This window comes from Astyanax mexicanus, chromosome 6 (assembly GCF_023375975.1).
Source record: "Astyanax mexicanus isolate ESR-SI-001 chromosome 6, AstMex3_surface, whole genome shotgun sequence".
NCBI lineage: Eukaryota > Metazoa > Chordata > Actinopteri > Characiformes > Acestrorhamphidae > Astyanax > Astyanax mexicanus.
Genome location: NC_064413.1, coordinates 23,902,203 through 23,928,052, shown reverse-complemented (window position 1 = coordinate 23,928,052; position 25,850 = coordinate 23,902,203). Strand labels below are relative to the sequence as shown.

Here is a 25,850-nt window from a genome sequence, read left to right as displayed (position 1 = left end):
AAGGCAAGAGAAGAGTGTCCAGGCCAACATGCAGGCAGGAGAAAAGAGACAGAGAGAAAAGAAGTGCAGGCTGAAGCCAGAGACTGGCCAATAGAGGAATATTTAGTCACAGTGCTAGGCAGACAGAAAGACAGACAGGCCTGCTGCTGTTATTCAACACATTATTTAGTAGTTATTCAGTTCACAATGGAAGAACAGAACTGTGGGTGTGTGTTGTGTGAGGTGTGTGTTGTGTGGTTTGCATTTTATTTATTTATTATTTTAATTATTGTACTTAGAAAGCATTCACTGCATTGATACCTCCTCCTCAGCTTCAGTAGAGTGACAGCTACCTTGAACATCTGGCTCAAAAAACCTTAGACAAAAGCAAATTCCTGACAAAAGCCATTCACGTCTACGTGGACTAACTCAGACAGCTCATTTCAATCCCATAAACTTAGAACAAAGAGAGGAAGCCCGTTCTCTTGTAATCATTGTTGGTGTTGTGGGGCAGGGGGGTGTAGGGGGAGTGTGTATTTAGATGCGTTTGCTGTCTGCGACTGCTGTCTTGAAAAATAAAGCAGAAAAAAATAAAAAATAAGCTCTCATTTGCATAGCACAGCCCTGGCACCATTAGAGAGATGGCATGTAGTAAGGAAAATAGATTATCTACCATCTGTGCTCAATTAAATTCCAAACGGTGTGCAGGCTAGCGCCGAGACGAGCCTGTGGCTTGCTAAGTGCCTCCCATGTTCGCTAATGGTCCACGGGAGGTCAGGAATGCAGCACTGCCAAGCGGTTCTGGGCTCAGAAATCAAACGTCGTTCAGCTTTCAGCGGAGCTATGTTCCATCTGTCACGAGGAGCAGTGTTACCCTACAGTACCATCAAACGCTGCTCCAGCAATATGCTGAGGGAAGCTCGCCTTTATGGCTAGGCCAATGCTCACATTTATTCTGCTACAGCTAAAAAAAATGAGGGCTGTCATAGTAACTCCATTAAACCAGATTACTGGATTACGAAGGAAAAATAATCGATTAACATTTATCTTCAGCAGTGATTAATTAACAATCATTCTCTGGCAAACTGAATATTGTAAACAATCCTGTTAATCTCTCTTACAGTAAAAAACAGACTCTGATTGATGCACTTGTTTATGCATACATGCCCGTTTTAAAAGGCTCAATTTTTCAACTTTAGTGTACTAAAGTACAATATAGAAAATGGATTGGAAATCAGGCCAAATTAATAGAGTTTAGCTCATTGTTCAGTTCACTCAAATTATTTAGTCACATTGTGTTCTTCTAACGCAGAGCTGCTTATTCCTGGTCCTGAAAATCTGCCACCCTGGAGATTTCATCAGGTCTAACAAACCTGAGTCTAGAATGTTCGTATGTCCCTGAAGGCCTTATTTACCTGGATCAGGTGTGTGAGATTATAGGGGAAGGTAAAGTCTGAAGTGTGGTAGGTCTCTAAAACCAGTTATCAGTTTTGACCTGCATCTCACTTTACCTGCTAAAGTTTTCTGTCTGGTAGAAAGTTACATGTAAGTTAATAAATTCAACATTTGGTTACCAAAATCTGTAGATTCCCAGGTTGTTTCTTAAATTTGGTACACATATTTTAAAAAGTAATTTAAGTTCATAATAATCTTTTTTTTGTTAAAAATTGTCCAATTGTGAAATCTTTTTGTAGACCAAGGAAAATATATTATTTGTTAAATAAATGCTTAGATTATTAAGCTTAAAAAAATTTAGATTTTTATATAGTGTTAAAAATTTATGATGGGAGACCAATGAAAATGAAAGTTGACACTGACTTCAATAGAAGGACAATGTGTTTTTTTATATATATAAACAAACAGGCTTATTCTACATAATATAAATTTCTGAACTTTTAAAACTTTATGAATATAAACTTGTTTTCTTTGCATTATTTGAGGTCTGAAAGCTCTGCATCTTATTTTGTTATTTCAGCTATTTTTTTTTTCTGCAAATAAATGCTCTAAATAACAATATTTTTATTTGGAACTTGGGAGAAATGTTGTCTGTAGTTTATAGAATTAAACCACAATGTTCATTTTACTCAAACATATAACTATTAATAGCAAAATCAGAAAAAAGTTAGTTAGGAGAACTTCTGACTAAACTAAACTGAGTTCACTTTTTTGATTTTGGATTTGCCAGATATAAATAGTTTTTTATTGATCAGTAACTGTATATTGTTTTATATTGATTGATTATGTGGCACAAACAGTAATAATTATATATAGGTACAGACTATAGAGTGCACTCTATGTTAGATATCACTTTAATAATTCATCTACTAAAACTACACTCATTTGTTTATTTCTATAGATATAATTAGCATCATTAGTTTTTTTTACTGTATATTTGAAACTGACTGCAGCAGATCTGTAAAGTAGTGTAGTGTGTGTGTGTGTGTGTGTGTGTGTATGTGTGAGAGAGATAGAGAAGAAGGTCTTGTACAGCAAGTATGTCTTCTGCAGCATAGACAGGATTAGTAACTACAAGGTTTTATTTTATATTTATATTAGGCTTCAAGTAAAGTGAAAGTAGGTTTGGTGTTTAAAAGCCTGGTGTTGGTTTAGAAAAATCAGTGTGTGCACAGTGTTTGCAATGATGCTGTTAATAGGATTAGATATTGAGAGATGGACTGTCCTTTTTTTTAAAGCATGTGAGGGCTAGGTGCAACACATGAGCACACAGAGGGCCTCCTGCAGACATGCCAAAATAAGCAGAGGCTGTTGTACAGGTTTAGGAGCATGTTTCAATCCCCACACAAGATTACTGTCACACAGTCCTACCTTTAGTGGCCACACGAACACAATCGATTTTGGTTTCCTGTGAGAGAGAGAGAGAGAGAGATAGAGAGACAGAGAGAGAGAGAAAGAAAAAAAACAGTTTTCTGTCACAAAAATGGTAACATATTAGCTGTCATGGCAGTTAGAGAGGCTATGTCTTTCAGTCACCTTCTCTGTCTCTCACAATCTGCTGGGGAGGCTGACCGTAAAATGCAACAGACGGAGGAGAGCGAGCGAGTGAAAGAGAGCGAGAGAGAAAGAGGAAAATGGGGGGAATCGGGGTGGGGGGAGGAGACAGACAGGGACAGTAAGGCTTGAATGTGAGTCTCTGTGGTTGTTAACCTGCCAGCAGTCTGAGGGCTGAGCTGACCGAACACTGTGTGTGTTTGTGTGTGTGTTCTCGTTTCAGTTTTCCTATCATCAGCTTTCAACACGCTCTCCACACACCACCCCACTACAATCACCTCTTCCCCTCTGTATCACCTTTGAACTGTTTCAGCAGGGTTTAGCGTGGTTGCTGCCCTGTGCACTGAAGGACTGTTTATTGGTCTGTATGTTGGTTCGCTTGTTTGAATCGCTGGCTATTACTACTATTACTTTATCGTTTACTTTATCTGTACCTTTGCACTACTGAACACTACTTACTACTCTACATCCTATATAATCACACTCCTGAACTCTTTTTGACACTTTACTGTACAACCTGTAATTTCTGCACTCCTGGACACTACTGTCACTTTACTCTACATCCTGTACATTTACACTGCTGGACACTTTTACATTCTACTAAATACATTACTATATTTGCACAGGTTTTAATTTTTTCAGGTTAGTTGTATATGCTGATACCTGCTTTTCCATTTTACCTTATTTATTCTGCATTACTGCATTACCTCCTATTTACGTTCAGGTTACCTTCATACTTTGCATAGTAATTGTATTGTTTGTATCTATATATCCTTGTATATATCTAATAATAGTTTTACTTTTCTTACTGCACCTTTACTTGATTCTTGTTTTTATTATACAGTATCACTCCTTTTATTGTTGTTTGTGCTTCTGTGTTGTTTTTCTGTAATTGCTGCTGGTTGCAAGGTTCCTTCAGGATCTATCCATCCATCCATCCATCAATTCATCTATTGGCAGAAATTACAAATCCATTCAATGCAGGAGGTCAAACAAATCTGACATTTTAATTTTTAACTTCTATATGTCGTACTGAAATCTAATATGTGGCCACTCAATTTGATGGGCATTCACACAATATTAACAAAAAAAGAAGAAAAAATGAAAAATGAACAACAGCATCACTGCTGTATAAATAATAATAATATTAATAATAATTAATAATCATAATAATAAATATTTCTCTGTTCAAACAATATTAGACGGTGCATACCTGCCAGTCCTGAGTCTAAATACGTGACGCTATGGCGTTCTAACTCACCGAGCTTCTGATTTTCCACACCTGTCCTGTTTGTATAAATAACCCCCTGATTATGTTCCTTGTTGTGCGATATTGAATCTAGTCCCTAGCTCTTCTACTTCGCATTTCTTTTGTTTATTTTTCTTTTGTTACTGACCTGTTTCGTATTTTTGACTAGTCCGTTGCCGACCTTTTTTTTATGATGTATGGTATATGTCACATTAAAAAGGTAGTGTGAACAGTCTAAAAAAGTCAGAATTGGACCACTTTACTTTATGTGTACATGAACACTTGGGAATCTTCAGTTCAAAATTCTTGGTAACTGACTGTATGATACAAATCTAGCAAACAGAGATTATGTTGTTGAACGTTGGTGTATTCTTAACTTTACTAAAAAACTATGCTTTCTGAATGACTGTTGCTAGGCCTACATGAGCCTAGCAACAACAGCAATCTTAAACAATCCTAAATCTGAAAAGTCTTCACTCAGAAACTGAACACATTGGAGTCACAGCCACCAATAACTGAGGTTGCGTGTGTTCATGTGTTTGATGGCACAGCTGAGACGCTTGGAATGAAAAATCCAATTCAGAATTCAGCAGTGTGCAGTAAAGCAGCTGGAACCGGCACAGCAGCAGCCAGGAGCAGCTCCACTGCTGGCAGCGGAAGTGCAGTCGGAGGAATAGAGGCCGTTTAAAAACGCTAGAAGAAGAACATCTTCCCCATAGGTATTCAATAGATTACAATATTCAGCGTCTCCGAGGGGAGATCCGTTCAGTCCTTTTCTCAACTTTTCAGAGCAAAAAACAAAACAATAGAGGTTTGGGGGAGATAAACGAAGCCGTGGCGCTGTACGAAGGGCTGCATTCGTTGTCTTACAAATGAGGAACAAAACAAAAAGAAACTGGGGACATGAATATTCAGGAGGCGGCGAGTGACGGAAGAGCTGGTTTTAATCCCTGTAGCTTTATTACAGCAAAATGCACTTGTGAGGCCCGCTGCATTATTGAAGAGACGACAAATTAAACCGCGAGGCTGTGAATTATTGAGGCTGGTGGCAGGATGAGTGGGAGCAGGTAGAGCGAACGGCAGCACGCGGGCAACAAACCTAAATCATAAACAACAACTCAGTCTGCTTCTTATTTCAGCTCCAACAGGTCACACACACCCGACAGAACGGGTTCAGAAAGAGTGTGATGATGGAAACAGTGAAACCAGGTCAAATAAGGAAAAATAAAATTTATATATTTATTTCTAACAATGATCAAATTTATTGAATGTAGTTTTTAAGCTGTAGGAACACACGGTGCTGTGTGGAAAATATTATGGCAACTATATTATTATCTGTTATATAGTGTTCCTATTATGTCTTTATTATTCTTATTTTTCTGAAAGACTATGATACATAACTCTTCCTCCAGTCCTACAAGATATTGACTCAGTTCTATCTCACCTGAGACATCATAGCTACAGCGCAGGCTCCACTCAGGAACACCATAACAACCATCTAGGAACACAACAGCAATCAACCTGGATTCCACAGCAGCCAACTAGCTACCACTTAACAACACCACAGCATAGAATCTAATTTGTAACATCTTGGATACCACAAAAAACACCTAACCAAGGCAAAGCAACCACCCAGGATACAATAGTAACCACCTACCAAAAAACATAGCAACCACCTCGATACTACTTAGTAACACCAAAGCAACCACCTAGACACCACTTAATTACACCATAGCAACCACAGAATAGCAACCACCTGGGATGCCATAGGAACCACCTATCAAAAACCATAGCAGCCACCTAAACATCACTTAGTAACACCATAGCAACCACAGCATAGCAACCAACTGGCAAACCATAGGAACCACCTATCACAACCCATTGCAGCTACCTAGAAACCACTTAGCAACAACATAGCAACCACCCAGCAACCACAGTATAGCAAATACCTGTACCACCTAGGATACCACAGAAATCACCAAGCAAAACCATAGTAACCACTCAGCAACCACAACATAGCAACCATCTCGGATACCATAGGAATCAACTATTCAAAACTATAGCAGCCGCCTAAATACCACTTAGTAACACCATAGCAACCACCAAGTAACCAAAGCATAGTAACCACCTGACATAGCAAAGAAACCACCTATCAGAAACCATAGCAGCCACCTAGACATCACTTACCAACAGTATAGCAACCACCTGGCATAGCAAAGAAACCACCTATCAGAAATCATATCAGCCACCTAGATACCACTTAGCAACACCATAGCAAACACCCAGCAACCACAGCATAGCATCTATCTTTACCATCAAGGAGCCACCTAGCAAAAGCACAGCATCACAGCCCTTTTTTGCATCTCGTTGCTTGACTTTGGACACAGAGGACTTGTAAATGTTTAATGCTAAAATATTGTATTTCTAATTTCGCTGATTTCCTTTTTGTAAAAGAAATCAGAGCTGTAAATGCCTGTAGCAGAACTCTAGATGGACCCAGTCACTGCATGTCTTTCCATAGCAACACATCACTGCTGGTAATAGAAGCTTTAGTCAGTGCTAGCATGTAGAGTAGCATCAGGCTCAGGTGCAGCTGTTCTAGAGCATTCCATTCTATTGACAGTGATTTTCTATAGAGATAATACAAACAGTGTTTTTGTAGCAGGCCACCTGTGTGCCTTTGAGTTCACTATTTAGAGGGGCTGTGTGGATATTCTTGGATGCTCACTGGGTGCTAAGGGTCAACAAAAAAACAACAAAAAAAGCTATTAAGGAGGGATACGTGTGACTGTAAGCAGCCATAAGGTGGGCAGATAATCTCTTCTCTTGCTGACTCTCTTTCTCTCTCTCTTTCACACTCACACACACACACACACACACACACACACACACACACACACACACACACACACACACCCTGCAGGCCGTGCGCCTCCAATTAGAGACGGTGAATTATCTAATGGCCAGAGCCTCTCTCTCTTTCGCTGGCACTGGAATAAAGGATTGGCTTTTCATTAGGGTCAATTTGCATATAAAAAAGGGAGATGGCTGATAATTCTAATTTCCAATTAAACTGGAGTGTTAATAATGCATTCGTGAATAGCCGCCTTGTACTGTACCTCTGAGCGGCTCGCTCTGAAAGTGCTCCCTCTCACTGACAGTGGAGTCTCTCGTCCGCCTCAGCTGCCAGCTCCGCTCTACTCTGGGTGCAAAATTCTCTTTTAATGGCCGGGAATTCAATATTCCTAAATTGAGCATATCACTCTGCTGATGGAGAAAGACTTGATGGAGAAGCGCACTGGTGGGCCGGCGATACATTGCAAATTACCCTCTATTGGGTACTAATCCACAGCTTGCTGTCGCATGCAGATTTTCTGTACTTGCAGGGGCAAATTTATTCCTTAGAGAAGTGGCAGTTCTAGCGGAAATTAAATACCACGTATTTAGAAAGGACCTGCACTCTGTGAACCCACTTTGATGTTTAGTATGGGTCAATATATCTAATCACATTCATTTGAACGTCAAATTTTAGTTCCTTATAATAAAACCCTGAAAAATCTAATTGAACTGAAAGCAAAACAAGCTTTCTTAAAAAGTCAATGAAAAAAAAAACTGTTGATGTTTAGCTATTAACTACATACTAAAGGCCAAATCCCATTTCACCCCTTGGCCCTACCACTTACCACTACCCCTTGTTTTCGAGTGTAACCCTTCCCCTTGGAACAGAGTTACAAAGTGAAAGTGTAAAATCCACCCGATATGACATCAGGATCGCTAAAGTTAGTAACCTAGCTGCTTATTGCTAAGTGTCACTTTGTGTTGCCCTCTTACCAGTAATGCTCATACTCCTTTGTTTGAAGTGTGCCTCTGAAAAATCTCAGTTTAAAGTGCTAACAAGCTCTATCCCTGCCCTCCACCCCTCCAGCCTAACAAGAATCGTGAGGTGTAGGGCCAAGGGGTGAAATGGGATTGGGCCAAAGTTTGTGAATCTGCAGATATACAGTATATCACTGCACAAAAAGAACATTACTCCAGAAAATAATTCCACCATTATCTGTTTTTACATCTGCCTCACAGATAGCAGAACTATGTCTGAAGTCTGAAGCCTATACAAGAAAGAAAGAAGCCCTGAGTGGTGAAATTCCTATGGAAGTTCTTTGAAAAGGACAGAAAGTGTTGACATTTAAATGGCGCTGACAAAAGCAGTTGGTAATTCTACACCTGAATGTGTCTTATTTAGGGTATGTGAAGGATGCATTGTATGCCTATTTAGGTTCTGAATCCCAGATACTGTCTGCTTTGTTCTTCTTTTAACCACAACACCGAAAAATATGTTAATATCTGTAACTGTACATTATAATATGATAGGTAGGCCTGACACAAGCGACAATGTGTGCAGGCACTAGGTAAGTATAACTAATGAATTAATGATTTTAAGTACTAGGCATGTTTATGTAATGTACAGTAATACACTGTACTATATGTGAACTTGGTGAAGAATGCATACATTTAGCAGATGGATTTAAGATGGTTCTCCAAACTCACCCCATTGGCCTTGCTGACTGCTTGATAGTAGATGCTGTAGCTCTTGTGGGGCAGCAGGGGGGCATTCCAGTAGCCCTCATAGGTCTTGTTGTCTCCAATGGTAAAGGGCAGGGAGCTCTGGATACGAGAGGCTGGGAACTCAGCAGTGAAATAATAGGGAAAACTCAGGACCGTGGCATTCTGAAAGTGGACGGGGATTGGGTAGCACCGCAGAATCTCAGCAGCCCTCTGCAACCGACGTGGGCGCTCTTCCTCCACCACCACTTGATACACACTGCAGAAACATAATGGTAGAACAGAAAATATGCATTTAGCATTAGCTATAAAATTATTAAATAATTTGCATTAATTGCAGCTGACCTTTTAATCCCGGTTTACACTGTACATTTATTTATTTTTTTTGCTAGAACTTCCCCCCAACCTCAATCATTATGCTACCAGTGCTAGGCAAGTAAAGGTTATGTCCTTCAGGTCAAATGAAGCGAGCCACCACATCTTTTCAAATTGCTGCTAAAGCAACGTCACTGGATATCTAAACACACTTGGAGAAGAACACTAAAAGTGTCATAGGAGAAGGAGGGCCATAAACTGGTCTCCAGGTCACAGGTGGCTGTGCCATTACCAGGAATTGAGTTCATTCATCTGTGTATCTCAATCTAGGTAAAAATGACAATTCTAGGCTAAGGGTGCTAATAAACACAGAAAAAGATAAGGTTAATAGACACCTTTTAATACGCTTAAAAAGGCATCCAGATCACTGTTTTACACTGTTTTAATTTTGGTCTAAATGTTATATTTTTTAACCTATATCCTATTATGTGTTATCCTTATATTTTTATCCTCTATTTTTTTACTTTAAACGTCAGTCAACAGGCAAATTTGACTGACAACGTAACAGAATGGTTAAGAATGATGACTAAAATTAGAATAACCAAGTTTCATATTCTTTTTTAAAGAGCAAATATTTTAAATACACATTTTAAAGAATATGTTTTATGTGGCATATTTATCGAAAGCACACTTTACTAAACACAGACACTTGATGTTTTGATAACTTGATGCAAATCTAATCAGCATATGCTGCAAAAATGACTGCGCTAAAAACCACCACATGGTGCAGGTTTGGAAGTGAGCTTGCAGTGAACGTTAATGAGCACCATGAACCAAATCTGAGGAGCTCGAGACAGCTTAGAGTTTGAACACACTCAACAGACAGCGTGTAGGCCAGCTAATCTGCTAGCTTCTGGCACAAGGACTGAGGCGAGACAGGCACTGATTTTGGTCCAGGGTCTCGCTGTAGTTGAGCCTGAGAGGTTTTCATTAACTAGCTAAAGCCTGAAGCCTCAGGTGAAGAATCAGGGCGATGAGAAGCAGCCTGCTACCTAATTTACAGCAGGGCCAATATTCCATCTACAGGGAGGATTTAAACAGCATGAAATAAAAGACTCGGGTATGAGATGGTGGTCCTGCCTTCCTATTTTCAGATATTACAACAGTGAACTCTGACACAGAGCAGAATGAGTGTAGAGGCTCCAAGTGGGACCGAAATAATGACAGAATAGAAAAAAGCCGACTTCCCAACTACAGGAGGCTAAAATTATGGTCAAGAAAGGAGGGAAAAGGATCAACATGTACCTGGAGGAAGAGACTACGGGCTTGGCACACTTGATATGTTGGATGTATAATGGGATAGGAGGGGAAGAGCCTTTTCTTTTATTCGCCCAGAGGATCAAACAAGGCTGAGCCCAAAAGCCTGGTCTTTCCCACTGCAATAGAGAAGATATTGGCTGGTGGCGAGATGCTGAGACAAATGAAATGGAGGCAAATTTGTAGGCAGGCCAGACTGGGGGTTCTCTTTATTGGAGAGAGACAAAAAAGTGAAGCCATACAGAACCTCAGCGGAGCGCTGAAAGAAACCTCTTTGTCCTCGCCAGCGCAAGCACAAGACAAATGAAAGGCAAAGTACTGAAAGGGACCAGACCTCAACTTCAATTACTCTTTAACACTTCAAACAACTGAGCGCTCTTTTCAGGTGTGCTTTTTCAGAATTCAGCTGGTCAATAAAGAGTCAATAAGAGTAGCAAAGCACAGGGAGTTTGGAGTGCTAAACCTGTTTTGGAAACTCTTTAATCTCCAGGACTCCTTCTTTCATTAGTTCATTTAACAGAAAGGGCTTACAAAACCTTAATGCTGGGGATGGGAAGAGATCTTCTAATTAGTGTTGACAGGACCATCAAAGCCTCCAATCTTAACTGGCTGAAAAATATTATGACATATTTTTACCTCGTCCAACCATTAAAACAAACTTTTTGAAAAATATAGTTGCTATTTTCTCTAAAATTTTGATTTTGGAAAAAAACTAAGCGGATGGAAAACCCTCCGTTGTAAAATATCGTAACTAGACACATTTATGATAAAGTTGTAATCTGTATTAACACAAGTTACAGATACATAACAGAAGAAGAATCAAAAGGAGCAAACAAAACGGTAAAATAAGTTCAGCATTGAAAAAAAATTACAATGAGGTTTATAATACCCATTAATACACTGATCACAGGTTAAGCAAATTAGAATTCAGGTGATAATGATCTGTGAAACGGTTCATGATTGGAAGATTGCTGAATTACTCTGAGACTACATGTACTTCTGAGAAACCCAGTGAAGAGGTTTTAATGGCATCAGTGGAAGAACCTAAACCAAGTTATTTGCTGGCAGAACTGTTTATTGTGATGATTAACACTTGTATCATACTATATTTGATGCTATTTTTTTAATTACTGCACTAGTGTCCCTACATTTGCACAAATAAAACAAGTCAGACACGGCTCACTAGTATATGAAAAAAAATCATACAATGATTTTATTGTGTGGATATTCCATATATAATTTTGTTCACAACTGTGTCAGAACTGTTTTCACATAGAGTGTGACTAAAACATAAAATAAAACCTGTTTTATGTTTTAATGTAAGATTTAATATCTGATAAATCCTACATTACATCCTACTGGTAACAGCCAGAGAAGCTGAACCACAGCAAAAAGAGATACTTAGAGTTCAAAACACTTCACATGACCTAAAACAACACATCCTGTTGTGTCCTAATTGTGTTTTTGGACCAGGTTGCAGCATTTGGAGCATCTGCTTTGCGATTACATCCCCCAGACCCCAGGTTTTATCACACCTTATGGGTTTGAGAGAGAGTGTGAGGATGAGAAGGACCTTGCGGCCATTTAAGCGTGCTCAAATGACCCACATTATACGCACAGTGACAGGATTATAAGACCTAAGAGCAAACCCTTGTCCATGTAAATCACACAGGCTATGAACTACAGGACCCTATTACAGCAGTTGCTAAAACCTAATTATGAAATATTCTTTGTTTATGGCACAGCTATTGCAATATGACATTTAATAGTTGCTCATTTATTGGAAATAAACGAGGCCAGATGAAATTCTTTTTGGTGTGGGTTTGTGGTGCCTGCAAATACAAAATGCATATCACATGTTTTGAATAGCACTGTTGCATATTCAATATCTGCTGCTAATTACATTTTCCACGTCCGTTGAAGATTAGATCAGTCATAAACTGCTTGGAAATGTATGTGAGTGGATACACTCCCCGAGCCGTGGATCATTATGAAAGAACTCACCCTCCATTGAGTCCCTGTTGCCCTTTTGGTGTGTAGCGCCACAAGGCAGCATGCCCGCTATTTAGCGATAAAATCTGACGTAATAAAATATTAAATAGGGCGAGAATGGAGAATGAGAAATATGAAGTTAATTACCACCCTGCACTGAGGAGAACAAAGGGCAGGGCAAGGGCTGGGGTGGCATAGAACAAGGCGACTCTTATAAAGGAGAGAGAGAGTGAGAGAGAGACAGGGACAGACAGACAGACCAGAAGAGGAAGGTTTCCTCTGGATTTAGGGCCTCCTTAAAGGCCACCCATTACTTTAAAAGTCTGTCTCAGTGCTGATTTACAGCCCTGCTGCCCTGCAGAGCGGCCAACATCACCCGCAGCCTCTGCAGCTAACTCCCTTTAATACCTCATATTGTCAGATTTTATCGCAAACATGACAGAGAGGGAATTCAATATGAATGAGACAATGTATACCAAGCTGGACCAAGCTGAAGATTCTTCACGATAAAGGAAATGTAACGAAATGAACACAAAAAAAACTTCCATCTAAAAAAATACGAGAATGTGAAAACATTTTTAATACACCAATTTGAAAGAAGTCAATCTTATCTATTATTTATGTCTCGTCAGGTTAAACTGTTTAATTTGGCAACACAAGAGATACAAGCTCAGAATTTGAGTTAATGGGTTTCAGGCAAGAGTAATAAAAAAGGGAAGAAGGCAAAGAACTACCTGATACATGACAACAATAGTGGTGTGTACAGCATACTTACAAAAAAATACAAAAAATGCTGCTGATGGTGTTACGCTGTTCTAATTTCAGACATATAAACACATCAAATCTTTATTTCAGCCTTTAGCTCAGGATTCTGGTAAGTAGATGGAAAAGTGGGACATGGGAGAAAAGAAACAACAACAACAAAAAAAAAACAATGCATTTTACAGACGACTACAAAATTTAGCTTGAACAAAACAGAAAATGCACTCCAGTGAATAATCACTGGCTTATTCTAGAACGGTTCCCAATTTTTTGCAACTTGTGTCCCACTTAACCACTGCAAAACATTCCACAACCAGCACAGAAAAAAATCAACCATTTGAAATCTAAAGAAAATAAAGCACACTAATCAGTGTTACTTTACTTTGATAAACAGATCTACATATTTGAGCAATGGCCTCCTAGCAGTACCACTGTGGCCCTCTGGAGGGCCGCAACCCACAGGTTAAAAGCCACAGCTATAGAGTAACAAAGTGATGTCTATGGTTTTGAGTTACATTACAACTTTTTAACCACAGATGATATTTTTAATGACAGACACATTATCAAAGACCCATTATCTCATATGGCAGATTGCTTTAAATGTCAGAAGCAAGCTGGGATTGTGCTACAGTATCTGTCTGTAAATGTTCAAATTCATACCATCTGATTTCTTTTTTTTTTTTTTCTTTTTTTTTCTTTCTTGTAAAAAAAAGTTTGAATCCGATGCGCTTTATAGTGTGAAAAATATATCTTATTTACAGCACTGTGTTTGGACCTGTAAATACTACAGTAATTAAGGAAATGTAACACTGCAGACTTTACTGTTTATAAAATATCTGGATATGTGTGGACGGGCCTGATAAAATACTTTGTCTTTGGGGCTATTATTTATTATTTACTATTTGTCCAATATTTTAATAATATTTGATTTTAAAAACAGGTTTCAGACCCAAAACCTTCTTAAAACTATGGTTAAACTCGGTATGTCGGATATTGTCCAGCAGAAAGTGGATTGCATGACATTTGGCTGTTTTAATGAGAGCACATTAACTTTTTTCTGCTGCCCTGCCTGGGATTCTGTGTACTAGACTGGCTAAACTAATACAACATGTGGCCGTGATGCTATAGCATTAGCATCAGATATTTTAGAAAGTGGAAAATCCGCCAAGCACACAACATTAGCCTAATCATAAAGGAAAGCAAACAAAAATACTGTAGAATAGCTTTGATGGCACTTAACACAAATATAACCTCACCCAGCTGGAATTTCAATGTTGGATTTGGTGTTGATTTCAAATTGAATCAACGTTGACATGGCAACATTGTTTCAACATCGCAGTCTCAACCTTTAATAAACCATAACTCACATTTGGATGCTCAAAATTGTATGGAACATACAGTGAGTCCAAGAAGCATTTGATCCCCTGCCGACCCTCCTCGCTTGCCCACCAACAAAGACACCATCCCTCTGCACTCCCAATGGTACACACATTCCAACATGGAGAGACAGAACATCAAGACAAAAATCCAGAATATAACTCCAAAGAACATATCCCAATTAATCCGCATTTCAATGAGGAAAGTGAGAAGTTTGTTGTAGTTAACCACAAGTTTAGCACACACACCAGGGGGAATTTTGGCCCACTCTTCTTTGCAGATCCTCTCTAAATCATGAAGGTTGGTGGGCTGTCGCTTGGCAACTCTGACCTTCAGCTCCCTCCATAGATTTTCATAGAGTGTCTGGCGACTGGCTGGGCCACTCCATGACCTTAATGTGATTTTTCTTGAGCCAATCCTTTGCTGTATGTTTAGGGTCGTTATCATGTTGGAAGATTTCTTTAAATGGAATAGTTCTTTTGTTTATATATTTTCTTCATGGTAGAAGCGCCATGACACAGAAAATGTAGACATTAAGTAATTACCTATCAATGCTTTGGAGAGCTGTCCAATTACTTATCGACTTCAGTCCAAAGTGAGGAAGGTTAGGTGATCTTAAGGCTGTCAAAAACAGAAAGACCGAAATAACACAAGATACTAATCCTACCTAATTTATCCTTGTCTGACTTTACCGGCAAAGCAAGTCCTGATTTGTATTCAAGAAACCCTTCACACACTCTCTTACACAACAATCGATGTGCGCTCTGCGATCTGGCGCCATTAGCAGCTCGGCAATGCAGCTACCGAGGGAAATACCGTTTCCAGAAACTCTGATTGGCCTTAGCTTTGCCTTATCAGGTAATTGGCTTATAGAGGTTTGGACGGGGCCTGAGAGGAATGGAAGGGGTCATGGGGTTCTGGCTTTCCTCTGGCACACTCCCATGCCCCCTAAAGGAGGGCCTCAGTCTTTCTAGCTCACCCCCTAACGCTGCTCGCATTCATCCATCACCTTCGTCCATTTCGCTCAGCACATTTCATTTCGCCTTTCGAGGGCAAGCAAGCTTAGAAATGAATTCCTCTAATTAAAACATATAACAGGCTGAAGCCATGGGGACAAGAAGACCAAATAGAGAATGCATTGTTCTGGTCATGATGTACACCATCAAAGAGGCGATAAGGGTGTTTTGAGAGGCAATCAGCACAGGAGACACAACAAACCCTCATAAAGAAAACAGCAGCAACAATAATGACTACCTGGTAGGCCATCAAAGAAAGTCCAGTTCAGTGAACAGTGCCTAAAAAAAGTGCACTCTTGTTCCACTGGAACACCCAGCAACCCCGGCAGACACCAATTAAGCCCTCTCATGCCAGATCCATTGGAGCTTTGGAAGGTCATGTGACCATCTTCCAATTACAGGACTTTTCCACTCTGCTCTGGCTGAGCTGAGGCGCGGGTCTGGGATATGTTTTCCATGTGCTCTGAACAGGGAGAAAGACAAGGACCAGGTCTGAGACCAGTTTTATGGTTTGCCGTTAATGATTCAATTCATAGTTAGATTTGGATGAAGGAAGTAAGTCCTACAGCAGTATAAACGGATAAAAAAGAGCATTTATTTACATTTAAAATATCTCACAAGCATTTGTACACATACTGTTCACTGTATAAAGTTGTGCTGCAGCAATTCCCTGTAGAGCTGTTCAAGTTACCTGATTTAAAATGTGTCTCCAGTCTCTGCCTGTATTGGCAAATCTGACCAACAGTCTCTTGGGCCCATGGGACTTTCTTTATCTCCTTGCCCATAAACAAACCCAGCAAACACAAATGAAGGGAAACTGCTCAGATTAAATGTCACTTAAATCTTCAGCTTGGCTGAGGCTCCTCCATGAATTTCCAGTAGGGAAGTGGATTGGGGAGGCCACTAGCAAGTAGCAGGAAACACAAACATATCTCCTTTGGGATGAATTATAGTCACTGGCATGACAGATTGGATCTATGATTGAAAAAGGTGATATATCATTTACAGTCGCAGGGGCTTTCGCAGGCCAGTTCTTCCAGGTCGCAGAGAGAGTTCTGGAATATCTATATAGTGTCAATACTAGTGATGGGCAGTATGACCAAATATTTATATTCATACCTGTCAAGTCTCCCGTTTTGGTCGGGAAACTACCGTATTTTACTCCTCTTTCCCGCCGTCCTCCCGTATTAGTATTTTCCCGTAAATTTCCCGTATTTTATTAAAAAAAAAAAAAAAACTTTACTATTGAGGCGACAGGGCACTGGTCACTGTATGTCTCTTAACCAATGGTAGTGCCGGTTCAAGGAGAAAGTCCCGCCTTTCAGGTGAAACAGCCAATCAGGTTCCTGGTTTCGCGGAGCGCAATGTAGGAAAGCCCCGCCCCCCTCGCTGTGAGAGCTAGTCGGAGCAGCTGACGTTAAAGCATATCTGGATATACAGCGAGGTAACGGAGCTAAACATGTAAACTATGATGACGCTGTTTCTGAAACAGTCGGATCAAACCGGCTGTGTGCTTAAGAAAATACAGCTTGTGACTCAGTTAGCTTAACTTTACAATTAGATGTTCAACCTGCCCTGATCAGCCAATAACTATTTCATTTTCAAACTGTGTTTATTAATTTAGGTTTGCAGGCCTACTGTAAGCTATAATGAACGAAACTGTATTTATTTTATTAGTTCAGGGCTAGTTTTAGAGTATTGTGGTGTAATTTAATACTTAGAAGGGGCAGAAGAGATGGTTGATCTGGAGAGAGAGAAAATGTGAAGAGGGCTGAAATTAACTGACTGACAGGACTGGACTGATCAATAGAAAGAAGTATTAATTAAATTATTAATTGTGTAGGCCCCTTTGGACTAATATTTACTTATGCAATATATCTGGTCCATGTCATTTTTGTAAAAGCTGATGATTTCATGTAAATGTCTAGAAAAGGGTTTTACTTAGGCTGTATTATAAGAATTACATATGTAGGAATGTCCACAACATTTCAGTGTCAACAAAGATAGACCTGTCAGATTCTGATAATCTAATTGTAGTTTGTTAAATGTTCCCAGGTGGTTATTTTAGATTTCTTGTAAACCTGTCTTAAAATATAAGGGATTCTGAACCTCGGTTGGGTTAGTGGGCGACTCGAAGCAGGTGACGGAAAATTTCCCTTATTTTTAAGTCCAAAACTTGACAGGTATGTTTATATTACGGTATTTTTCAAAATTCAGACAGTTTCACATGGTATTTTTTTTATTTATTTAGCCACAATTTCCTTTTCCTTCAGTATAAATTCCAACAAATTCCAACAAATTTATTCAGTTCAGTATACATTAAAATTATAAATCAAGCAAGGCTATAGTTACTCCTCTTGAAGGTTTTTTGCACCAAGAGGAAAGTCGAACTGTGGATCGATTACGCAATTCCATTTGTCCCTTAGTAAACAATTGCTGTTTGCTGTTTTTTTTTTTTTTTTACTCGGATAACAACACTCATACAGTGAGGAACAGCAGCAGGAGCTCTTTATATAAAGTGCTGTTTTAATTTTTAGCCAACTAAATTTATTTGCATGCATTATATTTTTCTAACAATTTGGTGGCAACATTGTCTGCATTGCAATCAGAGCACTTTGGTGTTTGGTGTTTAAAATGGTGTTTAATCCACTGCAATTTATTTGAGTAAATCATTTTATAAAATGTAGAAGGCTACCTTTACTTAACTCTGGCTTGCAGCAAAAGAGGCTGGTGTCAAGATCGTCAATTGTAAAATCTATGTCCAGTCAAAATGTTGTTGCATGGTTTTTGTATGCAAGTTAACATCAAATTCTGCTGCAAAAAATGTCCAAAAGAGTACGGAAGGCAGGTTTCAGTACCGGCATTTTCAGGTGCACCTGCCCCACTAAGCAAATCCCGTTAAAATGAATAGGTAATGCTAATCTGTCTTCAGGAACTAAACATGAATATGGGTTACTCCCATGAGACTTTTCAGTAGCCTCTCATTCAACATACATAATACTAATCACAGCTAGTCTATTGTGTTACTGTAACTGATACAATAACACCACAAAGATTGTGTTAAACTGTAGGTGTGGCCTGTAGCGAATCTTGCATTTGTGGGCTATGACCCAAGCCTACCACCTACACTGCAACTGTTTTATTTCCTATGGCTTTTACTGTGTGGAGCTGTAGAGACCTCAGGTAGACCAAAAGCTTTAAAACTTTTACTAAAAAACTCTGGCTTGTTACTCTACTGTGAAATGTATGGCTATTGTATTGGGAAAAAAAGAGCACACCCAGGAACTTGATATCCCAAGGGATGAAAGTGGGAGAACAATCTGGAAAACCAGAGGAGTAATTGTCGCCAGAAATAGAAGTGTGAGCTTAGTGTACTCTCTCTGCTTCCTTTTGCATTGGACTTGGCTGAGAGTCAGCTTCATTCAGTGACAGTAGTGATGCTCGCTCAGAGCTTTGCGAATCCGCTCTCTGTGCAGCCAGCCTGCGAGCGCTAGTGTTGGCACGAGGCTGCGGGGGTGGCCGTGTGGCCACCACGCACCCAGCGTGGGAAAAGGAAACATTAGCGTAGCGCAGTGTGACTGACAGACGCGAGGGCTAATCCCCTTAGACTGCAGGATGAGCTTTCCCCTGCTGGTGGAGGCCATTGTACCAGTCTGTATGTAGTCCTGCCAGGCCAGTCATCGAAATGCAACTCATCATTGGGCAATAGCTCGGGGAAGAATTCCACACATAAATGCAACGGGACAGACACGTGGAGGCCCGACAAAGACAGGCAAATATAGCTTACACACGCATTCGTCGCTTCAATTAAGGCAGGAATGTTTTCATTCCTACGCACTCTTATTGAGAGGAAATCTTCCCACAAGCTCAGTCATTGTGAAGAATCTGTTCTCTGCTCAGTATCACGCTCAAACATCTGCTGTTTGAAATAGAAACACGGGGTCCTGTAAGCCGATCTGTAAGTCTCCCTGTTTACTAAACCTGAGCTTACAGTCCTGTTAATTACACAAATGCTGGGCTTTTGAACTTGACAAGAATCCTGTTACTAAGAGAATCTAAAATTTTAAGGAAATAAAACAACAAAGAGAATGAATCCGACTGGTAATCTAACTGCTATTGACTGACACCTACAGCATGAAGATGCATCTCTGCATTAAAAGACAATTCAGATTTTAGAAGGTAGCTTTAGCTTACCTTCTCAAACTGCTTACTTTAATGTGGTAACTGTTTTCACTTCTGGGAAAGCTTTAGGCTGGATTCACACTACACATTTTAAGGCCTGATTTTTTAATTCCAAAAGACGTGATTTGAAGGCTTACTGAGTGAGTTTGTCACCAGACAAATATCTAGCAGGTTTGAATTCTGAAAATGTCAGTGACTTTTATGGCTAATGAGAGCAAAGAAAAATAGGGTGAAGGTGGAGTTAGTGGAGTTGCAACACATCAGTTCTTGTATTCGTTTTTGTGATTTTTTTTTTTTTTTTTTTTTTTTGAGGGCAGAAATAATTTTTTTCTGGTGAACGGATCATGAAAAACATCACCCTGTGATGATTTGTCACAAGTTGTATAATATGAATGGTAGGCCAATGACTCGGCCTTATACTATACTTATTGAGGACATTGAGGAGCATTGCTGTGAAGATGCCAGTCTATCTCATCCTAAAAAATACATAATGGAACTCCAGCACCCTAGAGAACACAGTTCCATTGCTCCACAGCCAAGTGCTGACTGAATTCATACTGATATGCCTAATGCTTGGCACTGGTAGACCTTGGTAGACCTAGGTTTATATGTGGCCACTCCAGTGTGTCCTATTGCATGTTTTATATTTTTACCTAATTTTCTCCCCAATAAAGTTGAGCCAATTAACCCACCCACTTACTAGAACTCTGCAATCACTTGAAAATGTTCTCGTCATTAGGAGAGTTGTCATAATCACTTTCCTCCTCTGATAAATGTGAAGTTAGCCACCACCTCTTTTCAAACTGCCGTCAACACAGTGTCACAATGGAGAAGATGTGCTCTAAGCAAAGCTGTGAATCCCTAGCTCTGATACATTAGCCAACAGATGACTGCACTGGCCAATTATAATAGGAATGATTAGGGAAAAGAGCGCCATCTTCCCACCCAAAGAAGCATGACCAACTGTGCTCTCTCAGGTTGCAGCTACTGGTGGCAAATCAGCATGACCTGGGAATTAAAGAATGTCACATTTTAGTGATAATCATTTTTCATGATAACTGTATATCTGCGCATGTTAGATGCAGTACTGAGACTGGATGTATAGATACTGACATATTCTGTGCACTATGTAAAGGTGCAGCTTTTTTTTAGCTTCTATTTCCATAGAAAAACACGTTGAGTACTGTCACAAGTCTTCTTTTGTCAGAGAACCCATTTAAATGTGCCTCTTTTATCAGAGCTTATTTCTTTTTCTCATTCCCTCTCAGTTCTTCATCTCTCTCTCGCTGTCTGGGATTCGTCTTGAGTTTTTGACAACAACAAAAGCGAGGACAGTCTAATTTAAGTCTGTGTAGATCCAACCATTCCCTCTGTTTTCATATTGCTATTATACTGGCCTCTCTCTCTATTCAGAGCCTTAAGCTCTAACTGCTCTCGCTTCACGTTATCTCACTGACTTCAAAACAAAGCGCACCTTAAAAAAAAACTCTCTGAACGCAACACTTTTTCCTTCATTGATCACATGCTCCTTTTTCAGGACCATCTCTGGCTGTGTAAACGTGGACATCCCAATGCGATGGAGCATTTGTTATTCAAACAGTCTGGAATAGATTATACTCACCCAGCGCCAAATCCCCCCACAACATGCAATAACACGACTGGGGCACTCTGGTGGTAAACAAAAGCTGGCCTTATGGGGTAATTAAGAGCGGATGCAATTCATTAAGACGTGCTAACGGTAACTAAGACGACAACACTGATGGCGGTGACAGGCTGACAAGACAGATGATGACTCTGTGATTAAGATCGGAGAGGACAGCTTTACGTTGCTTTACATTGGTGGCCATGCGAACGCCAGAGGGTGGATTTTAGCACATTTTTAAGGTGTCATCACTGCTGTCACGAAGAAATGGCGTTTTGAATTTAAGGGTTACTGAAACATCTATGCGGTTTCTGAAAGCACCCCTGCTCGTAAGGAAAAAACAAAAGTGCTGGCACAGATACAGGGAAGAGCTGGAAATCTACCTTTGTGCTTTTTTAAAGTGCTGCCTGGAAAAGGCATATCTAAAATCCCACCATGTTGAGTATCTTTTGTCACATTTCTGTCTGTCTCCATTAAAAGCGCCTCAGACAGCCAGAGAGTCCGTGTACCGCTTTGAATTCTTCATGACAAAGCACAAGGTGCAAAAAACAGCAGTAGAGTTATTCCTACTGACGCCTTTCAAAGTGCTTCTGATCCAAGGCAACTGCCACAAAAGTGCTCTGCCAGTGTCTATAAGAAAGCAGTCAATAACAATAATAATAAAAAATACACACATACACAAAGTTCCATGAACTTCTGGCTCAGTGGAAAACACTTCAGTCAATACTGAGCAAAATAATTACACTGAGTTTAGCTTGTGTGCTGTCTGTGCTGCAAGAGACAGAAAGAGATAGAGGTAGAGAGAGAGAGAGACAGAGAGAGAGAAAGAGAGAGAGAAAACCTGGACCTCATCATTAATACTGTTTATTAATCAGTGTGAGATGAAAAGTGGCATGGGGTGGTGGAAGCTCCTTGAATGATTACAGCTTCTGGTCACTGTAATCAACTTGTGCTTAAAAGAAATAAAAGGACTCCTCTCACAAGTGTGGATAGAAATAGAGAGAGAGAGAGAGAGAGAGAGAAGTGGACACAGGCAAGGCTGCCACCTAAAAACAGCACACAAACTCTTCACAAAACACCTCAATATCCAGCAGAAGGTAGAGGCAAATAGCTTCCACGCACACACACCACACCTACACACACATACACACACACACACACACACTTTGAGATGTTGTTAACGCTGGCAAATTAGATAAAAGTCAGGCAGGAGCGAGGGAAACTTGCCAAGAATTATTGATTTATCTCTCAACCGACAATTATGAAGGGAAAACTAGGGCCAGCCTGCAGTTTAAACTCACACTATTCTCCCTTTAAGACATCTTTAAAACACTGGCAGTCTAAAGCAGGCAAACAAGACCGCAGACACCAAATCAGCAATACTGTTTAAGCTGAGAGGCTCAAAAACAATAATACATTTGCTGTAGCTAAAACTGCTTTAATATTTTGTAAGATGTTTAGTCTTAGTTGTGTTTCTCCTGTTTAGTTTGTTAGGTGTTTATTACCATCTGCAGGTTAGAACTCCCCCAGTTACAGTGTTTCTCAGCCCTGAGGCTGGAGGCACCTCTCACTGCCCATTTTAGTAGATTTCCTGCTTTAACACAATCCTACAACTCTGAAATTACTTGTTAATAAACAGATTGGTTAAAGCAGGTGTGTTTGGAGCAGGAAATGCACCTAAATGTTCAGGGCAAGGTGCCTCCAGTCTCAGAGTCCTGATCATGGAGGGCTGTGGTGTTAATTATAACCTCCTGTTTATTATTCTTAACTAGCAGGCAGTTGGAGAGTAAAGCCATATTCACACAAAGAGTACACAGTATTAATGGTGTATTTCACATAGACCAAAACTGAATGATAAATGCATTAAAAAAATGTTTTTGTATTTTTGCGCATTGTATGGATGCGTTAAAATCAGGCTGACCAATCAGTGCTCTCTTGTCGTGTCTGTCTATGTGCATTTTAGTTTTAGTTTTTTTTTCTTCTATTATCACAACAAAACAAAAATTATACCTATAGCTATAGCAAAAGCAGACAGGAAGCAATGAAAAAAAGAGTGGAAATGTATGAGAGCTATGGAGTTTCTAGACAAATAATGTGTCAGAATTGGTGTGAAAGTACCACTATGATAAATAGTAAATCCTTTTTTTTCATTCAAAGAAAATGTACTTAGTGTATGCAGCTCTTAAAAAATTAGACACCACCATTGAAAACCTTTGGAATATAATCAAAAGGAATCACAAGCCATCAAACCAAACTGAACTGCTTGATTTTTTGCACCAGGAGTGGCATAAAGTTATCCAAAAGCAGTGTGTAAGACTGGTAGAGGAGAGCATGCCAAGATGCATAGAAAATCTGTGATTTAAAACCAGGGTTTATTTCACCAAGTATTGACTTTCTGAACTCTTAAACCTTTATGAAAATAAACCTGTTTTCTTTTAATTATTTGAGGTCTGGAAGCTCTGCATCTTTTTTCCTTGTAATTTGGGGAAAATGTTGTCCGTAGTTTATAAAATAAAACCACAATGTTAATTTTACTCAAACATAAACTTATAAAATAGCAGAATCCGATAAACTGATTCAGAAACTGAAGTGGTCTCTTAATTTTTTTTCATTATTTTATAAATAATTTTGCAGCTCTAGAGTGGCACAATGGTCCAACTCTATGCTTAATAAATGTGAGGAAATCACATGTTCAAATTCCAATAAAGAATCCGCACTTCATTTACTTACTTTATTACTGCCAGTTTGGCGACATGATGCGATGGGAGGAGTTAAGTCAGCTAAGTCAGCTAACAGAGATGGAAATAAGCAAACAAACTGAGGGAGAGGGACACACACAAAATATTTGATAGGAAACTGGCCAAGAACTATTGATTTGTCTCTCAACCGACAATTATGAATGGAAAATAAGGGCGTCCGGCTGCTATTTAAATTCAAACTATTAAACTCACACTGTTGCATAAAAGCAAACAAATTGACAGCTGATGAAAACAGCAGTGCAAAAAGAACCATTCCCTTGACCACAATGCACAGCTCGTGCTACTGGGCAGTACAAAAACAGAGGGGGGAAAAGGGGGACAAGGCTGTGATGAGTTCCTCAGTACGAGGCAAGCTTTGTTCTTATCTTCAAAAGGCAAAAGTGTCTCTCGCTGGGAACAAATGCGCAAACAATAAAACGTGATGTTAATCATGAAAAAAAAAGAAAAACGCACACACACACACACACACACACACACACACACACACACACACTCACACCCCCGTGTTCACACTGTCCGCAGATCAAAACCTGCTGCTTATGCCGCTGAATATAATTACAATCAATTAAGTCGGAGCTTTGATGTCCGTGTATAGCTATCTGCCTGCTAGGACCAGCAGTCTGAGAGGGCAAAGGCTACATGTGATTATAAGACCTGCCAATGAAGCTTTCCAGTTACCAGCCACCCACACTAACAGTGTGTGCTGCTAAGCACTTGTAGTCGCTGTGTCTGCTGTGTTCACGCTAGCACAGCTGCAGGTGCACACATACTGAGGTCACAGTGCTGGTGGCCTATATTTACTACACCAGGCATGTCACTTTTTATGAGAATGTAAAGTAATTAAAGTCTACAGAAATGATCTTCTTAAAGTTAGACTTTACAGCAGTATTGGTGATTTATTAATAGTATTTTTGCTGATAACAATTTAAAAAAAACTTTAATAAAGGCTTTATTAAGTAAGTTCAAACTATTTTTTTTTACTTTTGCATAAATGATTTGCTGTTTGTACTGTTTGTTTCCACCTGCAGGTTACCATATGCCATGGGAGGAGGTCTTCCTAGTCTCAGATCTCAGATTCTCAGATCACGGAGGGCTGTCTTGTTGATGGGATTCAAACTTATGATCAAATGTCTCTTGACAAAGAGGCAGTTAGACAGTTGCGCCACCCTACAGCTGTGAAACCATGTACTAAAGTGAAACAAGATAAACAATAAATATAAAACTGTGTTCTCTGTAGTGCAATTCTACAGCTCTAGAGTGGCCCTACAGTCTAACTGTCTGCATGTTGATGTGAGAAAACATCATTAGTTTAAATCCCAGCAAGAACTCAGCATTGTTAAAAGCTTAGCAGCCTGTGGACAGCCTGTGAAGTTTTAGAATACAGAGGGAACACGCAGTAACACAGTCTAAGCTTCTTAGAAAATCTTAAGTCATTTTACTACTTTTGTTCTACTAAAGCCCTATCCTGATGGGATTAGTTTCTCAGGGTGGCGTCTGTTTCACACTTCTACTCAGTGATAAAACAGGAAGACCAGTTTTTTGGCTTTTTTGGTCACATAACATTGTGTTCAGTAGCTCCTCCATTTCCAACACGAGGTAAAGAAACTGGAGTCTAGACAGGATTAAAATAACCAGAGCTAAAAAAACAGAAGGAAAATCAGCCTGTAATTTTCTCAGGAAGTCTGAGAAAA

At 39.6% G+C, this 25,850-nt stretch overlaps 1 protein-coding gene across 16 annotated transcripts in view; it reads right to left on the bottom strand.

Annotated features, from left to right (window-relative positions):
* ptprma (protein tyrosine phosphatase receptor type Ma) overlaps positions 1-25,850 on the bottom strand; it is a 278,929-nt gene that overhangs the window by 66,669 nt on the left and 186,410 nt on the right. For all 16 annotated transcript variants that reach the window (XM_049480692.1, XM_049480695.1, XM_049480693.1 and 13 more), the window contains exons 12-13: positions 8,783-9,056; positions 2,806-2,842 (exon numbers count right to left, since the gene is read on the bottom strand). In XM_049480692.1, coding sequence (XP_049336649.1) covers positions 2,806-2,842; positions 8,783-9,056 — 311 coding nt within the window. The remainder of the gene's footprint in view (positions 1-2,805; positions 2,843-8,782; positions 9,057-25,850) is intronic.